At 44.8% G+C, this 14,379-nt stretch overlaps 1 protein-coding gene across 1 annotated transcript; it reads left to right on the top strand.

The window, feature by feature from the left end:
• The first annotated feature begins 9,578 nt into the window (after positions 1-9,578).
• Positions 9,579-13,093, top strand: LOC118097110 (polyubiquitin-C). Its single transcript, XM_035139721.2, has 2 exons — positions 9,579-9,713; positions 10,879-13,093. Exon 2 carries the CDS (start codon positions 10,886-10,888, stop codon positions 12,941-12,943), a length of 2,058 nt encoding a protein of 685 aa, XP_034995612.2. The 5' UTR covers positions 9,579-9,713; positions 10,879-10,885; the 3' UTR covers positions 12,944-13,093.
• Positions 13,094-14,379: the final 1,286 nt, after the last annotated feature.

Raw genomic sequence — 14,379 nt, forward strand, 5'->3', positions numbered from 1 at the left:
AAAGGTGACTCAGCTGTAAACAGTGCATGTTCCATGCCTCCTTTAAGCAGCTCCTCACCCTTACTGGGTGCCAATTCCGTGTCTCATTTAATGGTGGGGATGATATCACTCCTGATCATGGGAACCGGATGTTGTGAACCCCAAAGCTGAATTGTCAAGTTCCTGGTAAGTCATTTGAAAGGAGCTTTTTGTAGGGCTCCGTCAACCCCTGAACCAATTTTGTGGGGGACAAAGCACAGCGGTGAGAAAGGCAAGTGATGATCATAGAATCATAGAATCATAGAATTGGAAGAGACCACAAGGGCCATCCAGTCCAACCCCCTGCCAAGCAGGAAACACCATCAAAGCATTCCTGACAGATGGCTGTCAAGCCTCAGCTTAAAGACCTCCAAAGAAGGAGACTCCACCACACTCCTTGGCAGCAAATTCCACTGCCGAACAGCTCTTACTGTCAGGAAGTTCTTCCTAATGTTTAGGTGGAATTTTCTTTCTTGTAGTTTGAATCCATTGCTCCGTGTCCGCTTCTCTGGAGCAGCAGAAAACAACCTTTCTCCCTCCTTTATATGACATCCTTTTATATATTTGAACATGGTTATCATATCACCCCTTAACCTTCTCTTCTCCAGGCTAAACATACCCAGCTCCCTAAGCCGTTCCTCATAAGGCATCGTTTCCAGGCCTTTGACCATTTTGGTTGCCCTCTTCTGGACACGTTCCAGCTCATCAGTATCCTTCTTGAACTGTGGTGCCCAGAACTGGACACAATACTCCAGGTGAGGTCTGACCAGAGCAGAATACAGTGGTACTATTACTTCCCTTGATCTAGATGCTATACTCCTATTGATGCAGCCCAGAATTGCATTGGCTTTTTTAGCTGCTGCATCACACTGCTGACTCATGTCAAGTTTGTGGTTAACCAAAACTCCTAGATCCTTTTCACATGTACTGCTCTCAAGCCAGGTGTCTCCCATCCTGTATTTGTGCCTTTCATTTTTTTTGCCCAAGTGTAGTACTTTACATTTCTCCTTGTTAAAATTCATCTTGTTTGCTTTGGCCCAGTTGTCTAATCTGTTAAGGTCATTCTGAAGTGTGATCCTGTCCTCTGGGGTGTTAGCCACCCCTCCCAACTTGGTGTCATCTGCAAACTTGCTCAGGATTCCCTCAAGCCCATCATCCAAGTCATTGATAAAGATGTTGAACAAGACTGGGCCCAAGACAGAACCCTGTGGCACCCCACTAGTCACTACTCTCCAGGATGAGGAGGAGCCATTGATGAGCACCCTTTGGGTTCGGTCAGTAAGCCAGCTACAAATCCACTGAATGGTAGCATTGTCTAGCCCACATTTTACCAGCTTCTTTACAAGAATATCATGGGGCACCTTGTCAAAGGCCTTGCTGAAATCAAGATAGGCTACATCCACAGCGTTCCCTTCATCTACCAGGCTTGTAATTCTGTCAAAAAATGAGATCAGATTAGTCTGACATGACTTATTTTTCAGGAACCCATGCTGACTTTTAGTGATCACAGAGTTTCTTTCTAGGTGCTCACAGACTGTTTGCTTAATGATCTGCTCTAGAATCTTTCCTGGTATTGATGTCAGGCTGACTGGGCGGTAATTGTTTGGGTCCTCTCTTTTCCCCAGATCCAGCAGGCCTGATCCAGCAGCCGAGTTCTTTCTGGTTTTCTGATTCTGAATGCATCCCAACTCCCAAGAGTTAAATTCCACACAGACTCATTTTTTCCCCTGTAACCTAAAGCCTTCCTGTGTGTATTGACAAACCCCAGTCCACACCCAGAGTTGCTCAGGAGAGATGCAGGCCTGAAACACTCTGTTAAGCTGCCACAGCTGGTCAAACTCGTTTGGCTTTCCTTCGTGTGAAGTATTGGAAGGAAAAGGTCACTGGAGATAACATGTTCACCAGCCAGCCCTTCATTTCCTTCTTCCCCAGTATCGTAATTCTGTGCCTGCCATTATGATTTTTCAGTGTCAAGATTCTAGTCCTCATTAAAAAACTCAATACTTCTGCCTCCTCCCTCATCTATTTCTTGTGACCTTTCTTGCTGCCTCTATAGGGTATTTATTTCCACAGTGGTAACTTTGATCTTCCTCTGGAAAGCCCAAAGGTTGGTGATATTGGTGGACAACCTCTGTTTTTCAATCTTGTGAAGCATGTGACTGTTCAGGCCAGCCAAGCTATACGGTAGCTTTCCCATGGATTCCTGGTGCCTTCATCAGAGTGACATCCCCTAGGTTTCCAGGACTACAACTCCCATCAGGGCTCAATCAAAAATCTGCATACCTCACATAATGCTAATAGACAGCATTTGTGCTCACTTTTTTTCTTTTGAATTTTGTTAACTCACGTATAACTGTAATTATTTTCCGAGGCTATTTTATAGTTTTGGTTTTTATCTTTGAATTTCCATATGTTTTTATAGCTGTTCTCTCTGTTATAAAACGACATTTCAAAAAAATCTCTCCCCCCCCCCATTTGTATATATCACATTAAACAGACCAACACGTATGAACAACTGTTATCAGGTCTACCTTCAAATTCACAGTGACTTTTATGTTGACTGTGGGTGGGGGCTGGGGGAACCCTCCAGGACTGCTGATGGAAGGACATTTAAATGCAGCAGAGATTAGGCTCCGTGATTTTTCTGAACTGAGAGCACATAAAAATAGTTTATAGGGCTGAGGAGCTCAACGCCTAGCTCATTTAAGCCTAACAATGTGGCTTCTTTTTGGCCTCTTATGCCAGCTGCTTCCAGTTGCTACAGATCTCTAGGTTGCGGCCGATGGAAGTTGAATGGATGAATTTATTATTTCGGTCACAGACCAGTTCCAGCTCACATACAATATCAGGGAATTCGATAGGTATACATTTAGATGGAAGTTGATCTGGGACCATTCTATAGCCGAGGCTATAGAATAATATTCTGATTAGGAGAAGAAGGGGGAAGGGGTGTGTGTTAAAGGGCAAAAAAGAAATAACAGTCTAGAAACTGTGGAACATTCTCCAGTTATCTTGTGTCGTTCAAAGTTCTCTTCCAAGGATAAGCTGTGATTTCAGTACAAAGGGTACAAAAGTACTGTTCTCCCCTGCCCGCTGCCTGGCGCTATCTTAATCAGGCATGCTTGCGTGGCAGTGACTCAGCAGAGCGAGGTTTCTGGGAGAGCAGCCCGTTTTGTGATTCAGGCTGGGCAGCGATACCAAAAAGGCATCCAGGCAGCACGGAAGGCCTCTTGCGCTTGTGGGAGGTTGTGCAAAAGATCCCTCTGCAATCTTGTGTAACTCTCCGTTGCATTTCGACAGGGAGACATTCCCAGTGGAGGATACTGGACTCTGATCTGTTCAACGTCCTGCTTAGATTTATTAATGTATTTAGTGTCCTGACAAGTCTTCATGCTAGGGTCCTGATGCCATTTATTCAGAACAGTTTCTTATTATGTTGCTCTGCATAAGGGTGGCCTTATATAGGAGAGTTTGGTTTCTGTTTGGGAGTTTTAAGTCCTAACGAACTCTGACACGACAAACTTCAATTCAATAGTCTGCTAACTGGGCCAAACAGGAACCTGAGAGGAAGTTTAGCAAGTGTAAGAACAGGAAGAATTTACTGAGCCGTGTTCAACAGTAGCAACGTGAAGCTGAAAGAAAGAAAGAAAATTAATCCCCAAATGCAGCTGTGACCTGATAGCAGAATGTTGGTCACATTGTTGTGTTATAGAAACACCACCACCACCACCCGCTCCTTTTCCCTTATCGATGTATCCAAGAGCCCATATAGAGTCCTTATGTGGGTTCATTATCAGTAGGAGAAAATAACAGAAGCCAACCAGAGAATATTGAGAAGCAAAGCAGCTAGTAAGCCTGATATTTATTAAACTGTTGCAGCAGGGTCCTCACTCACCACATGCAGGAGGGAGGAGGAACCCAGAACAATGGTGCGCAAGCCCTTATATAGATTTTTGAAACTGCCCACCCCCAAAACATCATACATACATCACCGAAGAAGGCGGTCTCCAACAGAAATCCTGTCTGTCAGAATACCTGGCAATGGTCACTGATTACTCTACCTGGGCAGCCTGGCCATTTGAGATGCTAAATACTTAGTTCCTGAATCCAGGTCACAGGCTCACCCTATTAATACACAAATATGCCCTTAAGACAGGATTCGTGAGCAAAGAGACAATGGGGAGGCTTTCCCATTTCCTTCCTCACTGCAGAGGAATATTTGAGGTCATTGGAGAGTCAAAAATGGCTACAGGATTTCTCTCCTGTACTATCTCAGACACGTGGTTTATATACTTACAGATGTGTTCACCTTGTACATTTACGCACATTTAATTTATATATATATGACCTTAGAAATCCTAGAACATTTGGATCGATGATGGCTAAGGTTCACCTACTGTATCCAAGCTTCTTGGTTTCACAGAACTCTTCAGCAGGCCCCGTGGTGACCACTGTGTAAAAAGATTATTGTCGTATTCCCCCCCCCCCCCAGATATGTTGGGCCAAGCAGTCTCATGTTTATCTCATGGAAGTGTCCTTTAGTGTTCAAATCAAATTTCTGTTTGGAGTCAAATCACTTTAACAACAAATCATTTCATTTTCAGATGTCAGCTGCTCTGTTCAGTCCCTCCGAAATCTCTCCATGTGTGTTCTACTGAAAATAGCTCACCACCGGAATTCTGGTTTCACGAAGCAGACATTTGGGCCAGTGATTCAGAGCTGCCCCAGATGGACTTGTCTGAGCATGTTAAAGAGTTCGTATCCAGGCAGCATTTCCAAGCTGTTAGGTCATCTGAACTCAGCTTTCAGCTGCTTAGAAAAACAAATGCACAGCTCTGTGAGTTTTGCCCAAGGGCCTGGAGAAAAAAGGGTGACGGTAGCGAATGTAAATATTTACCAGTCACTTCTAGAAATTAACCCAACCTTGCAGATATTATACAAAGCTGGGTGAATGCCGACAAAAAAATTGGGTTGTATCCAACATTAGGCATACTCAGAGGAGACCCACAGACATAGGTCATGTTACAGGTAGGTAGCCGTGTTAGTCTGACGTAGTCGAAACAAAAACTAAAAAAAAAATTCATTCCAGTAGCACCTTAGAAACCAACTAAGTTTGTCATAGGTATGAGCTTTCGTGTGCATGCAAAAACTTAGTTGGTCTCTAAGGTGCTACTGGAAGTAATTTTTATTTATTTATTTATTTAGACATAGGTCAGTTCATTTCAATGGGTCTACTCTGACTTTGGCTAACTAACACTGGATACAAACCATTTAAAATTAACAGATTTTTCAATTTTATTTTTGCAAGGAGAGCAAAATTGTCACCAGGAAGAGAACAAGAGAACAAGGATGTTGCCATTCGTGCTGAAGGGAACACGAGCATTTATGTGACAAGTTGGGCTATCGTGGATGATGAATGTGATGCCAGTTCAAACATTATCTGTCCTGTTTGAAGTCAAGAGACACAAACCAGGCAGATTATGCTGAGAAGCATCCCTGAAACACCCCTCTCCCTGCCACCCTCAATCTACAGCTTGAACAGCAAATCCTGTGTGCGACCACAGAACGAAATAGGGGTGTTTCCTGAGCACTCTTTTAATTGCTTTTCTCAGGAAAACAAGACCACAACATACCCTTGCTTTCCCACTGTGCAGGCACTCTCTCTCTCTCTCTCTCTGTGTGTGTGTGTGTGAGAGAGAGAGAGAAACTCTCCGAAATCAGCAGTGGGAGATTCTGCAGCCCCCCTGACCATCACCTTGTGACTTGTGTACAAATCTATGCCAACACACAGAGACCTCTTTCCAAATAATAGATGCTTTCATAATGCTGCCTGGTGACCTAGTTCATGCCTGCCCTCAGTTGTTCTGGGAAATCCAAATGCACTGGCAGGATCAAGGAGGTCATAAGATCTGGATTTATTTGTGGTTTTTGCCAGCCCAGCAACGATTGATTGATACGTTGCCATCAGCTGGTACTTGTCAAGCAACTGAGTCACCCAGAATTCTCAGGATAGCATTTAAAAGGAAACAAACGTGTTTCAAAGGCTTTCCAGGGTCAATGGTCTACATTCTGGAGTTACTCCATGATATGGCACAAACTATGCCCGTAAACATGTTGTGGAACACAAACTGACCCAAGATTAACAGTCAATAAAGTATAGTGTTTGATAGTACCATCACCCCACCAGCTTTGCAATGCATTCTGAAAGCTTCTAAGCAACACAGAACACTTCCTCCACTTGGATGTTCAGCAATTGTTTTAGATGGGTGGGAAACAGATTTCTAAGGCATTAAGAGAAAGCTTATTTATCCCCATTTGCACATTGCTTTGTTCTTCAAAGAGAATGGAGTATGTATTAGATCCTTGACATCTGTGAGACTCTCAATGTTACACAGAAGTATGCTTTGACGAAGAAGCAATGCAAGTAGCATAGAATTGTTTGATTCAATGAGTTCATCCTTATAAAAAGCTGAATAATATATTTTTATTGATATCCTTTTTGAGGGGGCAAGTGAGGTTTATTTGTTTTTTTAAACTCACCAAGCAAATTGTGAGGGGTTTTTTTAAACTGTGGGCAACCCAGAAATTGTGAAGGGGCTGCAACAAATTCATTCTGTTTTTCTTTCTGCTACCAAAAATAATAATAATGTTTATTCTGGATTTTGTGTTTAAAGTATATTGTATTCATTTTTGTTGTTCAGGGACCCATCCAGGAAATGTATGTTAATAGGTGGCCAATTAAAATATCATACATAAATAATGCTCATTGGGTGACTTTGGGCCAGTCACTAATTTTTACCCTAACCTGCCTCGCAGGGTTGTTGTGAGGATTAAAGTTTAGCAGGGGGAGTGTTGCTCCTTTGAAGAAAGATGGGACATAAATATAACAAATGACAGGGGAATATTGGTATGTAAAGCTTGAGTTTATGTGCTGCACAAGCTAATATGGATAGATGGGGCTAACCATATGATACACATGATGCAGATTCCAGACCCCAAATTTGAGATCAGAGGGCCGTCAGTATAAAAGTTCATGCACACAAATACAAATTATTGTATTTACATGGAATGAGATTGAGTATATTTATACACTAAAGCACTCTTTGATTATATCTCCATTATATTTTTAAACCATTACTTTTAATTGTTTTAACAGCTTTCTTATATATTCACAATGCTTTTCTTTGTTTCTTTATTCCATTTTATTAATCTGAGGGCAGCCGCTATACCAGGGGTCAGCAAACCTTTTCAGCAGGGGGCCGGTCCACTGTCCCTCAGACCTTGTGGGGGGCCGGACTATATTTTGAAAAAAAATATGAACTTCCTATGCCCCACAAATAACCCAGAGATGCATTTTAAATAAAAGCACACATTCTACTCATGCAAAAATATGCTGATTCCCGGATCATCCGTAGACTGGATTTAGAAGGCGATTGGGCCGCATCCAGCCCCCGGGCCTTAGTTTGGGGACCCCTGCACTATACTGTAGGTTTGTACAATGAAAGTCTGGTTCTTGAAAGGCTTTAAAAGCAAATAAATAATGAACACAACAAGCCAGCCATTTCAAACTTATTTTGTAACCAATCCTCTTAAAATATGTATCCACTCTGCTTTCTCCTGGATACTTCTTTTCTAATTATTATTTTTACAGGAAATGCTACAGGAAATAACATGCATATGCTATTACGTTGCAAAATTCAGGGTGCCTCTAGCCTGCTAATCCACCTAGGCAGGGGAAGAAGAAGAGAGAAACTGGTTGTGTGACCCCGTTTCAAGGCACTCAGCAAGATTCCCATCTGGCAGAACAAAGTACAGTATTAATTTCAATTTCAGGCGAGCTCAGAAGAGGAAACGGCTTCAGGGCCTGGAACATTGTTTCCTGTCGAAAGCCAAAAACAGAAAACACCAGCCTGAGTTTCAAATGCTGAGCCCCGTTTTCATCACTACATAATATCTTGGGGTGGGTTGAATAAGCAATATTTAGAGTAGACCCACTGAAATTGAAGGACATGGCTAAATTCCCTCCATTGATTTCAATGGGTCTACTCTGAGACCGGTGGCTGGATACTCCCTGTGTAAATACTGGGAAACCCTAACCCGAGGATATAAATTATTATTAAGAATAATAATAATAAAAAGACCGCTTTGCACAACTATTGTTTCGATGCCAGCGACTCCAGCGGCAAAAACATGGAACGGTTTGCAGCAAGGAGACAAACAGAATCGTCTCCCAGGAACAAGCACCTCATATGTGGCTAGATGGGTCAACACGATAAATAGCTTAATACATAAATATGGGTTACCCTTTAACATTTTCTATGAAGACTTTGGGGGGTAACTCAGTATGGAAATATGTACCCCCACTTTTAAAATTTATGAGGGGAGAAGTTCTGCTGAGCATGACTGACTCCATTTTACAAAGCCTGACTTATGAGGCATATTTTGGTGATACTATTCAAGTGTTTTTGTTCAACACCCCCCCCCCTTGCTGGTTAGGGGTAATTATTATTTCTGGGCTTTTATTTTCATTTTTTTGACCCTGCTTCCCCGTTCCTTCCAGTTTTGTTCACCAATGATAATGCTTGCAGAGTGCTTTTATTTCCCCTTCCCCCTCAACTATTCTGCTTCGAGACTACCACATAATGGGGGAAAAAATTGAACAAAAAAATTGTATGGCAAGAAACAAATAGATTTTAAAACATAGCGAGGTTATCATTGGCACCTCTTGTTCTGGGACTGAAAAAACAGGAAAGAAACGCCTCAGTTAATTACATAACTAATTAAAAAAATAAATAAATGGTGAAGGTTTCTGAGGGGGAGACAAATTTTCCCTCAAAAAGGAGGGGCCCCATTTGTGAGAGAATGAAAGCATTCTTTCTTCTCTATTGTTTTATATGTACTGTATTTTATATGTATTTTGGTTTTATTGTCTTGATTTTTCAGTTTTAATACAGTATTAATTTCCCCTCAGGAGACCCCTTCCCCCACCCGCGAAGATGCCCATCCCCCCTTCCTCCCCCGCATGCGCACAACTGCCCGCATTCACTTTCCTCCCACCCCACTTCTCGAAATCTGCTTCGCTGAGGCGGAGGGGCCTTAGCAACGAGGGTGACCTCACCCCGCACCAATCAGCGAAGACTTACTCATTAGAAACACACGGAGAGAGGAAAAACACCTCCCTTCCCTTCTCCAGATCCTTCCAGAGCTTTCCTACCCGAGAGCCAATCAGCGACCGCATGTTTCCTCCCTTTGCACCAATTGCCACCGAGCCTCCGATTTAATCCCGCCTCTCTTCAACGGCCGGTAGCAATTGCACAGTCTCTTCACCTTTTCTTGTATATCCTTCCGCAGCTCACACGACTCGGTTTTTATCGCGTGTCGTAACAAGGAGACCACAACGACTTCCTCCTTTTTCCTTTTTCCTTCCTTTCAAGTAGCGGGGAACACACCGGGAAGGGAGAAGTGGCTCTCATTACCATTTTGTCGCCGGACTATTTTTTTTTAGCGGAAGGAGACTAGAACTCCGCCCAGGAAGAGGAGCTATAACTCACAGAGGTCTATAAATACCAGCGGGCGGAAGCGAAACGGGCATATTCGCCGCTGTCTTTGACGAAAGGAGAGGCTGGTGAGATTTTTCTCAACGGGAGCGACGGTCGGGCTTCATTTTTCCTTGTTGAAGCGGTCGTAGCACATTGGTAAGATGGCGGAGAGAGTGGTTGTGAAAGGAGGCCGCCTTTCGAGCGACGTGGCGGCGCCTCCGGGGTGTGGCGTCACCGGCCTCCATTGTGGCGAGGCGCTGCCCGGCGACGTGGGGGGCGGCGGAGGGGCGCTCGGCGAGGGTCTTGCTGCGCAGCTCCGGCCAGAGGGGAGATGGGGTGGCTTCGTGGCGGGAGGCGCGCCTGAGGGGCAAGCACGGCGCTTTATGCGCCGGTAAGGTAAAAAGGAATAAACCGAGGCCAGCCCCTCCCCCCAATAAATTCATTTTTATTGTGCTGTAATGGAGGTCCTCACAAAGAAGCGGGCAAAAGCCGTATCGTGGCGGTCGGGAGACGCGCGTTTTAAATGGGTGGGGAACCCTATAATTGGGTGCATCAGCTGACGTAGATACTTCAGAATATAGTAAAAATGCTCCCGAGTATGAAGCACAAAGGAGCAAACTCGGTGCTTTATTATTCTAAAAAAGGGGATGAGGAGAGTGTTGCCAGAAATCTATGGGGCTAATTTTAGGAGGCCTGGGTAGTTCTCCCTCCCACCTCTCCAAAAATGTGCAATGCAAATCGTGCCGGGAAGGTGCGTCATAATTACAAAGGATTAGGCATGTGATGGGCTGGCCTTATACTGGTATTGTTTGTAGCAATGAGCTCCCGTTGAGTCAGTTCTAATAAGGGGAAATGGGATGTAAAGTGTTAAAGCAAAAAAAGCAGGGTGGCTTGTGAAAGAGCATGCGCAGTATGCATGTTTATGAGCAAAAGCATAGGGGGGGGAGATAGTTCAAAAAGTCATCCAGCTCAAGCTACCTCTTTTGGTTTTGCAGTGAGGGTGGTTTTTCCTGCTTCTGATCTTGATGTGTAGTATTTCAGGATATCAAATAGTGCTAACTTAGCTTGACTAGGCTTGCCATTTTAACATCGATTTCTGCTTGTACGGTAGCTGCATGGAAGACAATTCCATTGTATCTCTAATTGCTGATACTAAACTTATTCACAGAATACTCATTTGTTCTGATGGAATATTCCTCTGATGGGTGTTAAAAACCTGTCACAGGCTTTTAGTGTTTGTGGTTATTGGATAACTTGCACATTGCTGGAATGGGAAGGTACTGAAGTATAATGAGATACTCATAATGTTGTATTATTTCAGATAAAAAATGCAGATCTTTGTCAAGACTCTGACTGGCAAGACCATCACTCTGGAAGTGGAACCTAGTGACACCATTGAGAATGTGAAAGCTAAGATCCAGGACAAAGAAGGCATTCCCCCTGACCAGCAGAGGCTGATCTTTGCCGGAAAGCAGCTGGAAGATGGCCGCACGCTCTCCGACTACAACATCCAGAAAGAATCCACCCTCCATCTTGTGTTGCGTCTGAGGGGAGGTATGCAGATCTTTGTCAAGACACTGACTGGCAAGACCATCACCCTGGAAGTGGAACCCAGCGACACCATTGAGAATGTGAAAGCTAAGATCCAGGACAAGGAAGGCATTCCCCCTGACCAGCAAAGGCTGATCTTTGCCGGAAAGCAGCTGGAAGATGGCCGCACGCTCTCCGACTACAACATCCAGAAAGAATCCACCCTCCATCTTGTGCTGCGTCTGAGGGGAGGTATGCAGATCTTTGTCAAGACACTGACTGGCAAGACCATCACCCTGGAAGTGGAACCCAGCGACACCATTGAGAACGTGAAAGCTAAGATCCAGGACAAAGAAGGCATTCCCCCTGACCAGCAGAGGCTGATCTTTGCCGGAAAGCAGCTGGAAGATGGCCGCACGCTCTCCGACTACAACATCCAGAAAGAATCCACCCTCCATCTTGTGCTGCGTCTGAGGGGAGGTATGCAGATCTTTGTCAAGACACTGACTGGCAAGACCATCACCCTGGAAGTGGAACCCAGCGACACCATTGAGAACGTGAAAGCTAAGATCCAGGACAAGGAAGGCATTCCCCCTGACCAGCAGAGGCTGATCTTTGCCGGAAAGCAGCTGGAAGATGGCCGCACGCTCTCAGACTACAACATCCAGAAAGAATCCACCCTCCATCTTGTGCTGCGTCTGAGGGGAGGTATGCAGATCTTTGTCAAGACACTGACTGGCAAGACCATCACCCTGGAAGTGGAACCCAGCGACACCATTGAGAACGTGAAAGCTAAGATCCAGGACAAGGAAGGCATTCCCCCTGACCAGCAGAGGCTGATCTTTGCCGGAAAGCAGCTGGAAGATGGCCGCACGCTCTCAGACTACAACATCCAGAAAGAATCCACCCTCCATCTTGTGCTGCGTCTGAGGGGAGGTATGCAGATCTTTGTCAAGACACTGACTGGCAAGACCATCACCCTGGAAGTGGAACCCAGCGACACCATTGAGAACGTGAAAGCTAAGATCCAGGACAAGGAAGGCATTCCCCCTGACCAGCAGAGGCTGATCTTTGCCGGAAAGCAGCTGGAAGATGGCCGCACGCTCTCCGACTACAACATCCAGAAAGAATCCACCCTCCATCTTGTGCTGCGTCTGAGGGGAGGTATGCAGATCTTTGTCAAGACACTGACTGGCAAGACCATCACCCTGGAAGTGGAACCCAGCGACACCATTGAGAACGTGAAAGCTAAGATCCAGGACAAAGAAGGCATTCCCCCTGACCAGCAGAGGCTGATCTTTGCCGGAAAGCAGCTGGAAGATGGCCGCACGCTCTCCGACTACAACATCCAGAAAGAATCCACCCTCCATCTTGTGCTGCGTCTGAGGGGAGGTATGCAGATCTTTGTCAAGACACTGACTGGCAAGACCATCACCCTGGAAGTGGAACCCAGCGACACCATTGAGAACGTGAAAGCTAAGATCCAGGACAAAGAAGGCATTCCCCCTGACCAGCAGAGGCTGATCTTTGCCGGAAAGCAGCTGGAAGATGGCCGCACGCTCTCCGACTACAACATCCAGAAAGAATCCACCCTCCATCTTGTGCTGCGTCTGAGGGGAGGTATGCAGATCTTTGTCAAGACACTGACTGGCAAGACCATCACCCTGGAAGTGGAACCCAGCGACACCATTGAGAACGTGAAAGCTAAGATCCAGGACAAAGAAGGCATTCCCCCTGACCAGCAGAGGCTGATCTTTGCCGGAAAGCAGCTGGAAGATGGCCGCACGCTCTCCGACTACAACATCCAGAAAGAATCCACCCTCCATCTTGTGCTGCGTCTGAGAGGTGGCTTTTAGGTGTTAACCGAACTCTTTATTTGCAAGTTGCCAATAGCATTTGTTTGCACTGTAGCTGTTTAATGTCTTAATATTGTAAGGTAAATAAAAGTTTAAGTAACTGCTGGACTGTTGGTGTAGATGCTAAATAAAAGTTTTTGTTGCACATTACTTTGTAGTTCTCCTGAATAGGTTTTAATGATTAAGTACGGTGTTCAAGAATACTTTTCTCCCAAATTTTTTACACTATAGCTGTTGTGCGTAGCTGCAAGGTTCTGGGAAAGAAATCAAAGGTAACAAATAGCAAGGGAAACCAAAATTATGTGCATGTTGAAATGGTTATCCTAAACTGATACGAAACATGTCATGGGGTATAACTGTAAAATGGCATGTAATATGTACTATTTAGCATTAGGGGCTTGCACATGCAGTTGATAAGGTCCTTTAAAAATAGCTTCATTAGTAACACCCTCAGTACAGCAGTTCCCATCCTAAACAAATTTGACTGCTCTGGTAGGTAATGCTTGCAGTGGTTGAAGACTTGACCATTTATAACACACTTTTCTACAGCATCATCTTGACGGTATTTCAGGGTTCTTCAATCCATTTTGGGTCCAGTATGCAATTGTTAATTGGGTACAGAGGGCACTTTGTCAAACGTGTGTGAAAATCTACTGTAGTCTACATCACTAGGACTCTAGGACACCACAAGCTCTGCCTTACAATGCCAAATGTAAGTCACGAGTGGACCTAATGGTCAGGGATCCCTTTAGCTTTTACAGCTCTAAAAAAGGACGCAGGTGGCGCTGTGGGTTAAACCACAAAGCCTTAGCCCTAGAGCTTGCCGCTGAGGTTCAAATTCCTGTGAAAGTACCACAGAGGCAAAGGCAGAGTGCTGTCTGCAAACTCCCTTGTCCCACATCTGATGTCATACGCCAGGCATCAGCAAACTTTCAGCAGGGGGCTGGTCCACTGTCCCTCAGACCTTGTAGGGGGTCGGACTATATTTTGAAGGGGAAAAAATGAACAAATTCCTATGCCCCACAAATAACCCAGAGATGCATCTATGTGCCGTATATAAAAATGTAAACTGGGTTATGTTCCTTCGTCTCCTATGTTCTACAAAACAGCTTGACTGATAACATTGAAATTTGGACACGAAGTCAAATGTGACTGTCCCCAGACCGTTTGCAAACACGTGTGTTTGAAACACACGTTATGCCAGGTAAAAAAACCCAAATCCAGTGTTCCAGAACTCAAAAATCGCCCACAAGTGCATGCTAGGAGCACAGGAGAGATTGCAACACAGCGCCCTCTAGGGACGGCTACACTGGTAATACACTTAGGAAACCTGTCCTCTCTACAGGCTCCGCTTTCCAGACTAGGCTGCTTTCCAGACTAGGCTGCTTTCCAGAGTGGAGGTAGGGCCTTTCCGGGGGGCGGGGGCAGGGATAGGT

This window comes from Zootoca vivipara, chromosome 15 (assembly GCF_963506605.1).
Source record: "Zootoca vivipara chromosome 15, rZooViv1.1, whole genome shotgun sequence".
Taxonomy (NCBI): Eukaryota; Metazoa; Chordata; class Lepidosauria; order Squamata; family Lacertidae; genus Zootoca; species Zootoca vivipara.